The sequence below is a fragment of the Chelmon rostratus genome, chromosome 24 (genome assembly GCF_017976325.1).
Source record: "Chelmon rostratus isolate fCheRos1 chromosome 24, fCheRos1.pri, whole genome shotgun sequence".
NCBI classification, from domain to species: domain Eukaryota; kingdom Metazoa; phylum Chordata; class Actinopteri; order Chaetodontiformes; family Chaetodontidae; genus Chelmon; species Chelmon rostratus.
In genome coordinates this window covers 7094729-7110547 of record NC_055681.1, presented here as the reverse complement: position 1 = coordinate 7110547, position 15819 = coordinate 7094729, and the positions used below count along the sequence as shown (strand labels likewise).

General features: G+C 43.8%; 1 protein-coding gene across 1 annotated transcript; it reads right to left on the bottom strand.

The window, feature by feature from the left end:
* Positions 1-717: 717 nt before the first annotated feature.
* mrps9 (mitochondrial ribosomal protein S9) lies at positions 718-12081 on the bottom strand. The gene is made up of 11 exons (XM_041966363.1): positions 11969-12081; positions 11447-11629; positions 8213-8275; positions 7082-7112; positions 6910-6989; positions 3396-3481; positions 3223-3298; positions 2968-3136; positions 2568-2676; positions 1730-1899; positions 718-1082 (listed from the first exon to the last, which is right to left on the bottom strand). Exons 1-11 carry the CDS (start codon positions 12065-12067, stop codon positions 991-993), a joined length of 1158 nt encoding a protein of 385 aa, XP_041822297.1. The 5' UTR covers positions 12068-12081; the 3' UTR covers positions 718-990.
* Positions 12082-15819: the final 3738 nt, after the last annotated feature.

Below are 15819 nucleotides of genomic sequence, written 5' to 3'. Positions count from 1 at the left end.
CTGGGTCCTGTGTTCTGGGAGCGGTAGTAATCTGTCTAGTACGCCTGTCTGGACCGTCACTCGATGGGAGACCATGTGACTCCACCCCTCCACCACACACAAACACACACCCCAGCCTCCGTCTTCTTAACACACAAGCCTGATTACAGGTAGATGCTGCACCTGTCAGGCTAAAATGTGGGCAAACATCCAAAACAAAAGCTATTTTAGACCTTTAGTTTGGGCTGCAAACCTGTAGCATTTCTTTCCAACCAGACTTTAAAGTTTAAACATGTTTCTATGTTTCAAGCACAAACACTACACCAGACATTAATTACTAATCAGCGTCCGGTCAATGAATCAATGACCTAATGAACCTCGGCTGTTAAAGGTTTTAATGAGCAGCGCACCTGGCAAACAATGACGAGCATTTGTGACATCTTGTGGCCAAATGGTGGTTATGACATGAAGTGGAGAATTCTGCACATGAGTGGGTTTGGAAAAGTTTAGTGTGCCAAAAAGACTGGACAATTAATTTATTAGTTGGTCGACAGAAATGTAATCGAGAATTTTAAGTGTAAACAAACTATGAAATGAATGTGGGAAATTCTGGACATCAGAAAACGTGCAGAAAACATGTAAAATGGTTGAACCCCTTGATAATTACAAACAAAAGAAGAAAAATACTAAAAGAATACCAAGAAAACGTATTTTTCTGTGAAAAAACCTCATTTATTGTCTAACGGACTGATAAATATATTGAGCCTTTTCATTTATTCCTTGGCACACACCTCCATCTGGTGGCCGAAGATGCTCACTGCAGCTTGTCGGGCTGCAGCGTGAAACATGGCGACCTGCGAGAACGAAGACATTCAAGCTGTGTGTTCTTCCAAGAGCTCAAATATACTGAGGAGGACTGACGAGACGCTGCAAAGGAATCTTTTCAGATGGGAGCACGTTAAGTTTCATAATGAGCTTCACGTTTCAGTTCAGGTGGGGGGATTCTCCTCCTCAGCGTTTCTTCCAAGTGAATTTCTTTCGTGCTCCTTCCTGGCCCGGCTTCTTCCTCTCCACCACTCTCGGGTCAAAGGTCAGCAGACCAGCTGGAAGGAAAAAAATTAATAAAGGTGGACAAGTGAAACTGGATGCAAAGAGGAGGAACTCATGAGTGCAGCACTGGGTACTTTTTGGATGAATGAGTTTGATATTTGTCTCAATGCATCTCTCTTCGCCACAAGAAGATCAAAGATTTTTAGACCTTTCAAACCATCTCAACGATTTCTTCCTTTCAGCTCTTAGGGAAGCATTTATTGACAGTAAACTAGAAGGAAAATGCATATAAAAATCTACATGCAGCAGCATGCAAGAGGACTTTAGCTCAGCAACTTATTAAAATCATTCTGCAGGGGCTTGAAACGTCCTCATACAGTTTGTTTTTGAAGAGCAGCATCTTGATTACCATCAGCTGTCCCAATTTGTTCTAAAATCTAATCAGGAAGTCAGTAAACCAACGTGGATTTTTTAAAAATGTGCTTTTGTTGCATTGAAAGGCACATTTTAAAAAATGGTCTCTGAAAGTTGCACAGAAAACCAAGTATTTAAAGATTGTGTATTTATGGCATGCTGTGGAAAATAATCAGTCACAGTGATAACAGTGAACTTGAGTTTAAAGCTAATTAAAGCTAACGAGTAAAAAACAGGAAAAGGAATCATTAAACACAAGCCGAACCGGCAGTGAAAAAGCACCCACCCTGTCTCATGGCCTCCATCTCTCCTTCAGACAGGAAGCTGAGCAGGGCCCGAGAGATGGCGAGCCGCAGCGCCCCCGCCTGGCCGGACCGCCCGCCGCCGCTCACCGTGCACTCCAGGTCGAAGCGTCCCAGCAGGCCGTTGAACTGCAGCGGGAACATCAGCTGCTCTCTGAGAGGTGAGGGATAAACAGAGAGATAATAATGAAGAAGACGAGGTGGAAGAATGAAGTGTGGTTGAATAGGCAGAGCGGGAGCGTGTGCTATTTAACAGATAGCGGTATCAACGGCGGCGGCTTAGCTAATTTAATGTCTGGTTGGGTGACTTTTCAGACAAGACCAGAGGATCCTGGCGCTGTGAAAAGCTTTCTTTTTACAATCTCACCACCACATATTACAGAGCAACTTCTGACTCAGCAGGAATGGGATAAGGCCGTGTGTGTGTGTGTGTGTGTGTGTGTGTGTGTTCTGGATGGCGTCTCAGGCTGAATGGCCTATGGCTGCTGACAAAGTCAATTGTCACCTCTCTGCTCCAATTACAGTCCGTCCTCACACTGCGTGACAACACCAGCTCTGGACACTCTCTCTCACACACGCGCACACACACACACAGAAACACACACACACTCACTCAACTGTGTAATTAACTTACTACAAGGAGATAAATAAAAAACGAGGCGATGCCGTGAAGAGTGAAAAAGCTGCTTTTTAATTTTTTTTTTTTTTCTGGGGAGGGGGGGGAGTCAAACGCATCGCGCCTTGCATTTTAAAGGGGAGCGGCATCTGTGAATGAAGCGGCCTGCCATGTGGAAAAGGTTTACTTGTGCACGCCTGTCCTACCTGTCTTGTAGTACGGGGAAGTAGTGCAGGTAGTCCCGGCCGTTGATGGTGACGCGTCCGGAGCCGCAGTCTCGAAGAACCACGGAGCAGGTGGACGTCTTCCTCCGACCTGAGAGGAAACACACCTTTATATTTGTATTCTTCATGTATAAACTCAAGAGGATGATTTATGCGTCTCTTTAAAGCCGGACTGGTGCTCATAGATCCTCCTTTCTGCTCCGAGGTGAATTTCTTTTCTTGGTGGAGATTAAAGTTAAATCTTGGGGTCTTTTTTTGTCAGTGTGCACATGTGACGGCAGCATTCGTGGGGACAGAATTATCACTGAGGCTGACAAATCAAACCAAACTTAGTGTTAAAAATGAACAATTTTGCTTGTAAATTAAAGGTAGGAGCAGGTACCGGTTGCGGTGCTGAAGGCCACCCCCCTGTCGTCCCTCTCCAGCGTCGGCATCATTTGCTTCGTGGACTGGGCCTCCAGTTGCCGGCGGTAACGCAGGACAAACTCCTCCTCTGTGGCGCAGTAGGGCATGGACAGCAGGCGCCCCATCAGCTGGAGGAAGCGATCATACTGAAGAAAACAACAAATTCTCTGTCACATAAGTCTGTCAATAAAAGAGTGGACAGATGAGGAGGGGAAAGAAACGCAGTTCTTACATCGTAAGTGGAGATGGTCTCGACCAGCAGCGCTTCCAGCTCCTCCTTTGTGAGCCACCTGCTTGTGCTGAGCGAGCTGATGGAGACAGAGGCCAGGCCAGAGTCAGTGAGATTAAGACAAATACAACGCTGACAAAGGTGGTACAGCACAGGAACCACGTTCCTCGACTCACATCTGCTTGACGTCCGGGGTGAAGAGTCCCTTGGCTCTCAGACGATCTTGGTGCTTCTCGACTTTCAGGATTTTGGTGAACGTTTCCTGAAACGCAACAAAAACATTCAGAGTGACATTCATGTTCGCTTCCTGTTTTTTTTTAACAGCATGTTCTTTGATTCGACACAGCCTGATCACGTGACCCTTTTCTGGAAGATATCAGCCTGTATATCTATGAGCCTGGACTCGCAGCAGCTCATTTAACTTGGATAATGAATTGCAGGTGTTGTCTATGCTGGCAGCTGCTCTGCAGTTAAATTCTGCATTTTCTGAAGCTACTAATGCCGACATGTGCAGGAGGAAAACACCAGGCACTGGTACACACATGCATAGTGTATGTAATGGTCATGTGAATGAGTTTCCAGGCTGGATGCACTTTATTTCTGATGCAACAACAATCTTCTAGACACCAATATTTTTTATATTAAAGTGCTAATGCAGCCATAGTTATTGTAGCTTCGATCAACATCAGAACCAGACTGAAGTCGAGGATTTAAGAATCAGTTCCATTATATAAATATGTTGTGATAGAAGTAGGAAAAAGGTCAGTGTGCTTCTAATTTTGTGGCAACAGTTTATGTTGGTGCCCTCCTGGTCCAAAAAGAAAAGGGTTTCCCGGTTTGCTTTGGAAGAACTTGACTGGCCTGCAAAGAGCCCTGATCGCAACCCCATCCAACACCTTTGGGACTCTGAAACGAGCCAGGCCTGATCACCCAACATCAGAGCTGGACCTCACTGATGTGATCAATGGGAGCAAACTCCTGCAGCCAGGGTGGATAGCCTCACACCAGAAGGGTGGAGGATGTTCCAGCCAGCAGCCCAGTGTTTCTGGGGCTAAATGCTTTACAATCACATGTGTGTGTAATGTTTGGGTGCACATACATTAAGAGCCTCAGATGCACATCCTTAACCACTGATGCAGGTTCATCACGCCTAAAATGTGATGATCAACCCATTTTCTCTGTTTTATATCTTTGCAATTTGAAAATCGTTCCATTTTGAACAAGCAGTACGCGGACATCACATTGGGCTTTCGGAACTTGGGATGGGCATTTTCAGTATTTTACATTTTATAGACTAACCCGTTACTTGAAAATCAAACGGGTTAGTTGCCCCAGCTCCTGAACATTTCATGATGTTGAATGAATGAAAAAGTGAACAAATCTGAAGCATTGCAGATTGACGAAAGCAGCAAAGAGCCTCACGCTACGGTGATCAATATTCAATTTACATTAAAGATGATCGTTTCATTTTGATGTGTTTAATGACCGATGATTGAATTAAAATGAATCCACAGCCCTCTGGAGCTGCTGAGGACTTTCTGGTGTGTTGCACACAGATGAGCAGCGACACAGTAGCAAAAACTTTATTCACTCTACTTCAGTTCCTGGACTGGACTGATCCCGACACCTGCGTCTGTGTTTGGCCCGAAGCGAAGCTGGAAGGAAACCTGCCGCAGCAGCAACGCGAGGCTCAATAAATGGCGGGACAGTATCTGGGCTCGCTCGTCATTTGATCGCTCTCGCTTTGGGAATAACCCGAGGGGGAGTGCGCCACGGTAACGGGTGCAGCTGGAGACAGACGGTGGGTGGGTGGGTGGGGGTAGAGGGTGGGCATGCTGGTCACGTCCCGGAGGCAGACACCCCACCTCAGCCGCCCAGCGCCTGGGTGAGAACTCATTTCCCCGTCAATTATTCACCAGATGTTTGTTTAATTCCTTCTTGATAGAGTGTGCCTAATCCGCTGCCACTCCGACCAGCGACAGAGAGGTGCAGCAGGAGCAGGAGGGAGAAGAGGAGGAGGGGGTGTACAAAAAAAAAAGCAAACATCAAGCAAAAACCAATTTTCTGAAGAAAAAAAAAAAAAGCTTAATAGAAAATCAGAAAAAAAGAGAAGGCAGGAGGAGAGGAGGAGGGCTGCGTTACACGTTTGCAAACACTGGGCGCTACAATGGCGAGGAATAATTTGCATGGATTGGCTGGATGAAAGAGGAAGAGGGCCAATATCTGGGTAGGTTTAAGTCGAGGCGGTCACAGAGTAAGACTATTCAATAAGTAGTCTTTATATGCAAAGCATATAAAGACTATGCACAGCACCGGCCCTCCAGTTCAAGCTTTCGCTGCGAGAGAAGCCTTTAAATGTGACTAAAAGAGGCTCTGGTGTCGTGCGTTTGTTTGCACGCTGGTTAAAGTGAAGGGGGAAGGTGTGTCGGGGGGTTTCAGGTCCCCCGGGGTTGTGGCCATAAAGGGCTCAGCGGAGCAGTGAGCAGGTTAATGCACCACGCTGGCTGAGCCCGACGACAGCCAGAGCAGAGCAGCCGAGCAGGAAGGCTGCTTTACACGCCACTGCCCCCTCCTGGCAACACTCCTGAGGAGTGTGTGTGTGTGTGTGTGTGTGTGTGACAGAGAGAGAGTGACAGTTGGTGATAACGGCTAAAAAATAAATAAAACCCTGGAATGGACACAAGGAGGAGGAAGAGGAGGGGAAATCTGAGGGTAAAAGAGAGCTGCAGACAGGCAGCACAAGCCCTCAGACATGTCTGACATACCTATTTAAACCAACAGCAGGGGGTGCAGATTGCAGCTGCAGGGCACAATGCTGTGTGTGTGTGCGTGTGTGTGTGTGCAAGCAGTGTGAGCCTGGACCAACATTCAGACATCACACCTCTCTCTATGTTTTCGATACAGGCGCACGCCTCTTATACGTGAAATGTCTTTGAACAAGGTCAGCAGCAGACAGGAAGTTGAGTGTGCGAGAGCGACAAAAGGTGGAGGAAGAAAGAGGCGCTCAGAGGTGAGGAGGAGGAGGAGGAGCAATCAGTGCTTCCCTCCAGATCCTCATGGAGGAGTCCCTCCCTGTGCCACAACTCGAACTCTGACCTGAGCTGCAGGCGTTTTTTTTAGCGTTTATCAGTTTGGGGAAAAATACTGCAAACATTTTCTATTAAAGCTATCAGTTCTGCAGTGTTCCTGAGTTATTAAAAATGCTGAACTGCGCCTGATTATGCTCAACGTATCCCAATCAAGGAGCTCATTATCTTTCATTCAACTGTCTTCTAACTCACAAAGAAACAGTAAAAAGGAATGAATGCACACATTTTTCCAGCTAAGCCAAGACAGGAATGACAGGAAGCAGAGTAAAAGAAACGTCACATGAAACTGGTCCTGCCTGATTCTGCTCTGGATGGCCGTACTCCTCAGTGGATCTACCTTTAACCGCCTTCGACCCCTCCACCCTGCTCGCCTCGCTCCTCCCTCCCCCCTCCCCTCTACTGTCGCTCTGCTCAGCTGCAGCTCTCCGTGTGAACAGAGGATGTGATGCTGCCTCTGAGGGAGCCTCCACTGACTCTGTCTGAATAGGAGATGACCCGAGGGTGCAGGGGGAGGCGGGTGAGGGAAAAACCAGGGAGTTGAGCTGGATGAAGATTTAGCTCCACCTCACAGAGGAGCCTGACAGCTGCCTGTAGTACTCACGTGCATCAGGGAGTAGTAGGACTGTTTGCCGGTGTAAAACAGGAAGTGGAACGGCCGCTTGTCCTCTCCCCATTGGACAGCTTTGAAGACAGGACAGAGAACCAGTTGAGAAGAAGTTCACCCAAAACTCACAACTCTGGAACCATTTCAAGTAAAATAAATGAAAACATACCCCTCTGCTTTGGAAATATTTCTTCTGGATGCTGGAAATGAAAACAGAGATTTTGTGTGAGGTAAAACATGCACGAGTGAATGAGACACTATTTTTGCTCTCGTTAAGCGTGAAAATTAAAGCTGTCATGCCCTAACGAGCAGTAAATGAGTGAAGAGTGACACTGAAGTTAGTGAAGTGATTCATCCACAGAGGTCAGCAGGTCCAGCTGCTGTCAGTTATTCACACCAGCAGTAAACACTGGCTCAGATATTCGACACACTTATACGATTTGTGATCGATTTGATCCTCAGAATTCAAGTATATCTGTAATCACTCACTTCTGACTGCCTGTTTACCTGATTTGTCCATTTTATGGGCTTTTATTTGTTTTTACTTTTATATTTGCACAATAAAAGCTAAAATCTTAGCTTTGGCCTTTTTTGTCCATCAGCTGGTTGAGGCAAATGGGCTGCAATGTCAGGATCAAACAGAGCACATTTGTTGCTTTACAGTGGCGGAAAATGAACAGAGAAAGACAATTAAATCATGAATTGCAATTATTTCTCCTAACAGGAATCAGATCAGACAATCATCGTTTCTTGATTTTTCTATGCAGTTCAACTGCGATGACATGATGTCGTTCAACAAACTTCTGCTGTCAAAATTACCGATTCTGAGCCAGCTGTCAGGAAGAATTAACAAAATGTGACATGTGACATTGCTATCATGTCATGCATGACACAACACATGGAACACATGCTGTTGCACACATATCAGATATTGTGTCTTAGAACAGTGGTCTCCAACCGCTTAAAATGAAGCACCATCTGTGTGAGCCCTTTATCTCAGGGGTCAGTCAACTGTAAGTGACCCACAGGAGGACTTTTACAGGCAGAAAAATGAACAATCAGAGAAAACGCAACAACATAAACACACGTTAGGAGTTTGACAACCACTTCCCGAGTGGGTCAAGTACTTTATCCAAATAAGGCAAGAAATCAAAATGTTAAATGACATTTTCTTCTCTAGTTTTATTATGTGAGTGAATGAAAACGTGTCACAAGAATGCACATCATAACAACCAGTAATTAACAGCTTTAAATTTTCCCATCAGCCAAGTTTATGTGAGTCTAAGCCGCAGAGACGTACCTTCATGATGGGCCGGGCTTTCTTCTCGAACAGGCCCGAGGGGAAGAGGTAGGCGATGCTCCTCTGTTGGCGAGAGGAGAAAAAAAATGTAATAAATAACAGGAGAAAAAACGGCAGTTTGAGAGATGCGTCGATGGCAGATTATGACAACGCTGATGTGTCCGAACAACACAGGTCACACCAACGGACGACAGTGAAAGTGACAGAAGCGGAGGCACAAGCTGCTGGTGGGTTCAAGGAAAGGCGAGCATGGTGTGTGTGTGTGTGTGTGTGTGTGTGTCTGCAGAGTTCAAGAAGGAAACAAGCTGAAAAAGGCACAAGTTTCTGGCCTGGCTGACAGTGAGCAGAGGACACTGTGGACGTCCAACAGTTCACTCCAAGTTCATCCTCCGCCGTGTGTGTGCGGGTTATTAGCAGGGCTACAGATGGCACTGTAAACTGTGTGTGTGATAGAAGAGGACGAGACAGGAAGTGTGTTGGCCCCCGCCACACTCATCAAGACAGTCTGTTCATCTCTCTCTTGCTGCATCCCACCATCTCTCCTCTTCCTCTGTCGTTTGTTCCTCCTCTCCGGCGGTTCAATTAGTGAGGCAGCAGGTGCTGCACGCAGGTTGCTGCCTTTAAGGTTGTCAAAACGACGGAAAGCAGGAAAAAAAGGACCGGTCCAGAGAACTGCTGTGTGTGTGTGTGTGTGTGTGTGTGTGAGAGAGAGAGACAGGAAGAGGAAGAAGTTAAAGGGTACAAAGAAAAGAGGGAAAGGGAGAGACAGGCAGGGAACAGATGAAGACACACCTGTGTGTCCCCTGAGCCTCAGCACAATATGGCCAAATCCCCGAGGGGCAAAGACGGACTGATGCAGGAAGAAAAAGTCTAACAGTCACCAGGACAGCTGATCAGCTCCACGTCGCAGGAGGATGTCAAGTTTTACTACTTTCAACAGCATCAGGAAATCAGTCAGAATCAATTCTGACAAGCCTGCTGACAAGATCGAAACTATTTTATCGTCTCTGCTGTTTTTGAAACTCGTAAAAAGGCGAAGAAGGCCGCCGGCTTCTGCGTCATGAAAATCAAGCTCAGTACACGGACAGGTTTTTTAAGCCCATAAAACCACAGGATAAAGAATCAGAAATCAAATTATAGAGGTCATAAAATAAGTTTGATGTCTAAGAGTAAGAAAACACACAATTTAATCAAGAAGGTTAAACAAAGCCTGAATAAATATTACCTAAAAGCTCAACGTGAAACCATTAATCTCATTCTTCTGGAAACAAATCACATTTTAAATACTGTGTGACACTTGGAGCCGTTACACATCACCCTGTATTTTAAAAGCTTACATTAATGAAATAATAATAAGTTTAACTGGCAGCATTTCTGGTGCCGACAAGCGAGAGGAGCAACATTCAATCAACTAGTCGACTAATCGTGCACATCGTTAATAGATGAACAGAAAATTAAGCCATGTTCAAGCGAAAAAAATCCAAACATTTGCTGGTTCTAGCTTCTCAAATATGAGGAAGAAACTACAAGAAGACAATCGAGCAAATTCTAATATTTAAAAAGCCACAGCAGCTGTTGGGTATTTTTGCTCAATCATTATTTTTTTAAAATGTTAAAAATTAATTTTCTTTAGCTCAACTCATGAAATAATTCCTGAAGTTATTGTTTTAGTAAAGGGAAATCACACTGGCCTTCTCATTCTCCACCATTTCCTGACATTTCATAGACAAAACAATTAATTAATAGATCAAAGTAACAACCAACTGACTAATCAATGGTGAAAATCTTCCGTTGCAGGCCTCATTTCTGTGTATCTCTGTGCAGCAAATGGTTCCCATCACTGTCACTGCAGATGTGTGACAATGATTCCCAGGAAAAGGTATTTTTAGACATTTTCAAAAGCTTTTAAAAGTTGTGTACATTCAACAGTCCTAAGAGATATTTATGGGTCTTTTGCCAGCAGTAATTTCTCCCCCTGGCGATAAACATCCATCTGATTTTTCCTTCTCTCCGTCACACCTGAAGAGTCTAGACTCCAAACCAGGGTGGAAGGATTCATCCAGTCCTCCTAAATTTTCCTCTTCCCCTCCACACATCTGAGTTTATGCTGCGAGCCGTCGCTTTGGCTTTCACAGCCTGGCGCCAACAGCTCTCTTCATTATTTGTGAGGGACGCTGGGGACCAGGCGACGGGGAAGTGGGAAATCAAGCTAAACGACTGGAGCAGCGAGGGCTAACGTCTTGCCAAAATCTGAGATCAGCGTGTGGGTGTGTGTTTGAGGGCGTTGCTAATATCCCTGATGTGGTGGATTAGCCAGAGGTGGCCCCACCTGCCTGCTGCTGGTGAAAGATGGAGCCTAATCAATGTTTTAAATGCTTTAACTGCTTGTGGCTTTAAAGCTCTGTCTCATTCAAGATAAATGTTGATAAATCAGCTGTCTGACTTTCCACCAAAAAAGCTGTAATTTTTTTCTGCTATTTTAATGACCAACCTAACTGACTGAGTGAGAAAATAATCAACAGATTTATCAACAATGAAAATAATTGTTAGTTGTAGTTAGGATACAGTCAAAATAAACTGGAGTGTGTGTTCATGGTAATGAAGGAACAAGTCAGCCAGTGCAACTATGTGGCTCTTTCATGTGATTTTAAGAGTTTGTGGACAACAATGGAGCTCTATGGCACAGAGGAAGATGAATTTCGGCTTTGGAGGCTTTGGATGCACAGAAAATATTTGTTGGTTTCAGTCTTTTCCTCGGATTTGTCGACAATAAGAAAAATATGTATCACCAGTCTTGTTTTTTGTTATTACTGATCGTCAATTCAATTTGCCCATTTTAATGCTTCAGACTCCAAGAGGACTTTGCACTTTTTAACTTTAAATATTATTCAAAGAAGTTGAAATTCACTGAATCCAAATCCTAATGATGAAGCTGTCTGAACTAATGCAACTTTCTAAGCCTGGATTTTTGTTTCTACAGCCAAACAATGGAAGAGGAGCAGCATGGATGCAGAGCTGATTGTAAAGCACTGGTAATTAAGAGCTCCTTCATATGTTGATTTGCTTGACATACTGCATGCTAAAAACAACCAACCGGAACAAGAAACGCATAATCACACTTCATGAAAGTGTAGAACAGCGAATTTTTAAGTTTTCATGAAACGGATGCAGTCTCGATCACATTAAAGACAGTCTGCATGTATGCAGAGAAGCACAACACTTTCTGTCTCTTACATCTATGTCTTCCTGGGTGAAGTTCTCGGGGTCTTCTCCCATCATGTTAGCCAGGTGCCGTTTCCCGATGTTGTACTCCTCCACCTGCTTCTGGATGAACTCCATCGTGAACTTCTCTGGGCCTGCAGCCGCCAGATTCTTTCTGTGGAGGGCAGAGCTCACACATATCTGCCTGCTCTGGACCTGAGGAGAAGCACAAGCGCCGTTATGTAGAGATATGTAACGTTAGCCAAAACATGTTACCTAAATGTCTGGAGCAGCACGCAACTATAGCCGAACTCTAATTAAGGGTTCAATCATTCAATTTACGATACCCCAAAGTTTAACACACCATAACAACAATAAAAACTACGCTGGTTGACTGTTATTTCAATTATCCGTCAAGCCGGTTTCGGCTAGCGGAAGCACCAAGAAGATGCTAGCTCAAGGACGTCATTTGCGCATTGTGGCAAATCTCTACGAGTTAACGTTTGTTTTACAAACACAGCCGGTAACTTTATAAAAAACAAAATCGCACTTCACCTGTCGACGTAACTGCGACGTGACTATGTTAAAATTCCAGCTACAATTCCCACATCTTCCGAAAAACAATCCCACGGTTCGCGCACAGGACGCCGCCATATTTGCCTGCAGAACTGACGTCATCGGCGGAAGTTGCAACACGTCAGAGACACGTGAGATTAATTTTGCACTACAAATTACAACAAATATTTTGAAAATGTAGCCAGAAAATAATTATTATTGGAACCTAAATTTATTTTTTAATTGCTTCATCAAAGCTTTATTGGTCTTCATGTCAGATATGTAAATAAAAACCCACAGTCTATAACAACAACACACCAAAATAAAATAATTTCCTGGTCAATTTGGTGAAATAATATAATTTGTCTTAATTTTTAAAATCTACTAAGGAAATGGAGTGGATTGCAGGGTATGCAGTACGTTTTATAGAATGTTAATTTATTGTGCATTTAGACAGTAACATCTCATATAAGGTACTGATAAAAACTGAGGTAAAACATTCATAATAATAATAATGATAATAAGAATAAAAACACCAGGAATGAAAAAGGAATGTGGAAATGTATGCGGATGAAATTTAAAAAAGCTTTATAAAGCAACTGTTCAAAGCAAAGACAGATGGCAACACAAAAAAATAAAAAGAAGAGAATGAAGTGGATAATCCAAGCCACATGACAACTGACCACAAAGTATCTTAATCTGCATGAAATGACAAATGAGATGAATAAAAATATTTAAACTCCAACAAGGACAGTACATTTTAAAACAATTGAGTACAGTGACTTACATTGGCTGCTTCAATCACTCAGCTTTTATATATTTATATATATCTTTTAGATGTCAGTCCACATCACATCACAATGTCCCGGCACATTGAAAACTTGTGTTCAGGATGATCTTGGAAAACATGCTGACCACATGGTGAAGCTAAAAGCAAAATCTGCAGAGATCCAGCACACTAAACCTTTTCCTCATGTCCTTCTCTGGGGCTGTAAATTAACACCAGCCATTGCCTTAACTTTAAATGCAAAAAACGCTTAAAATGTGTGCCTGCAGTTAAAAAAATGACAACATTCATGTGTCACTTCTACTACTTTAAATAGTTGCAAGATCCTGAAAGGGTTTGTGTGTCAGATTAAGGCAGATCTATTGGCAGAATATGACAGAAATAAAATCTAATATTCATTTGTACCTTTTCATTCACATAAAGTCACATGAAAACAAGAATCTTTGCGCTTTCGTTGCCTTAGAACGAGCACTTTCTATTCAAAGATGGAGCGGGTCCTCTTCCACAGGGTCCACCACCATGTTTCTACAGTAGCCCAGAATGAAAAAACCAAACGTTCGCCCTAGACAGTGCCTTGCATGTTTTTCATATGAGCAGCCATGGGGAAGGGTCCGGCGAGGGTTATTGGTTGTAACCTGGACCCTCACCACTGATGCCACTAAATCTTCCACACTGGTCCTTTGAACAACAGTTCCCGACTGCTTAGATGACTGCTTGATTGATCGACAAATGAATGCAGAATCTGTCGGCAGGGGACAAGAGCAACACTGAGCGTTCTTGTTTCGGTTGTCGTTGTAGTCGTATTGACCAATCACGTTTGAGCGGGCTTTGGTTGCAAACAGTTCTGTGCTAGACAGGCAGAACTCTTTGGCTGAAATGCAACTTCAGGAACCCATCTGCTATCGTCTGATGGTGATTTAGCTTTTTATTAGCTTTTTAAGAAATGTATCTGTGTTCGTATGCAGGCATCTGTTTATTGGGATCTGAAATGTCGAGCTGTTGCTGAGTCTCAAATTCCTGTTGCATGGAAGAGGAAATCTTGGCGCAGATATCCGCTATCTGGATAGCTGATGGGCTCCAAGATTGACATTGACAAGACCAGCGTTTTGTTATAAGTTCAAAGATCATTTGGGGTTCTATATTTGCAAATCTTTGGCCTTTTTTCTACCAGTGCTTCAGACTTTCACACCACATGGTCACCAGTTTTTTGTTTTTTCTTTTGCATACAAGCAATTCCTGCCAACACACTCAACTATCTGAAATCACTTAGACCCAAGACACCCAATAGTACTTTTAAGGCCCTGATGCCCTGTCCGGTTTAACGTGAACTGATGTGCGCACCATCTGTCCTCCTTGTAAAATCACTGACAAGAGGTGGGGTTCTGTAAATGTCACGCCACAGGATTTAAAGCAGCCGATCCACATGAGTTAACAGAAATAACACAATAAAAAAATGCTCAGTCACCGTCTGCCAAACACGTTGGCAGGGCTACACATAAAACAGATTGTTTTGCATATGTGGTGCAGTCGGTGCTGGGCAGTGCAGAAATGGATTAGCACAACATTTTGTGGGGATTCCTCGAATAGATGAGCGCAATCTGCCACCTCAATCAAACTTTATAGATCGGGATGAAAATATTCTGCATCTCTTGCAGCTCTCAACAGCATGTTTTTCATTCGGCGTAACAGCCAGTTTCAGACACACATACAGTCACGCCAGGCTTTCTCAAACCTCTGAGTTAATGCTGCCTACGGAGGAAAAACATCTAATATTTCTGTTTGATGAATTCTTAAATTCCTTTCCTGCAGAAATCAGAAGGCATTAAAAGACAAGAGCATAGCAGTGTAGCTAGTAGCTTTGCAGGGAACCATTCTGCACTTTGCATGTAGCACTTTTAGCAGGTGATACTTTTGAGTGGCTTTTTTGTCATCCTTTGTTTCATTATACCTTTTAATTACCTTGAAAAAAGTTATTTCAACCAAACTACTGCATGCCTGCAGAATTGCTATATTTTCTGATGGAGATTTGTATGACCTTGGTCTCCAAACTTTGCTGTCCAAAAGACAATATCAAAACCACCATCCTGCATCTAATAAAATATTGTAAATGTGTCTTTGTTCTTCTCTATGTAGCTGGATTCTTTCTCCAAATTTGGTCATTTTGAGTTTGTCAGGTAAAGTGAAGGATGACATTTGTCTAAATAAGCGATTAAAATCCCTGTTGGATGAGCTGAAGGAAGCTGAAAAACTGGCTGCTGTTTTCGTAGCTCATGAAATTCTGACATTTCAGTGACAAAACAGTAATTTTCCTCTTTTAATACTCTGAAAAAAGGTGGTTTCAGATTCACATTAAGGCCTTTATGTGTGAAAACACTGTCATAACTTTTCAGCGACCTCCATCAAATATGATATCCATATCCAAGAATAAGTACATGTGACATTTTCCACTGTTATAATTCATTCAAACAGGACTAATGTTAACTTGAGAGGCTCACCTGCAATAATTGTGGCCTCGGTCCCTCTCAGTGTGTGTGTTTTCAGTACAGTAGTGTGCTGTGTTTACAGATCAATGCTGCGTGTCTTCACTTAGATCACTTTGATAGAGTTGGAACAGGAACACGGGGAGATTAATCAAAGTGAAGGGGCACTGACTCCCGGCCTGTGCCAGTCGATATGGCAGCGTGGTTAATTTGCCCCGAGGAGGGCTGTCGTCAGGCGGATGATAAACAGTGTTTGCCCTGCTTTTTAGCCACAAGCGCGCTCCTGCTCACCAAGAAAAATTGTTTCGACCCATGGTCTCTAATTTACAGTGGGGGGTGAGAGGTGGGACATAAATCATCCTTCTGCCGTGGCCCTTCTCTGACAGGCGAGCCACCGTGGGTGGATTGGGTGGAGACGTTCGTTTTGGTGCGCTCACCGTGGAGTTCGGTAAACTTACTTTGACGCTGTACAAACTTTTTGTTGCTGACGACCAAACAATGACGGTTGCTGTGAAGATGGTGAATTTGTGTTGAAAACAGTGCTCTGACGTAGACTCATTTAGGGAACCCTGTGGGCGTCTCTT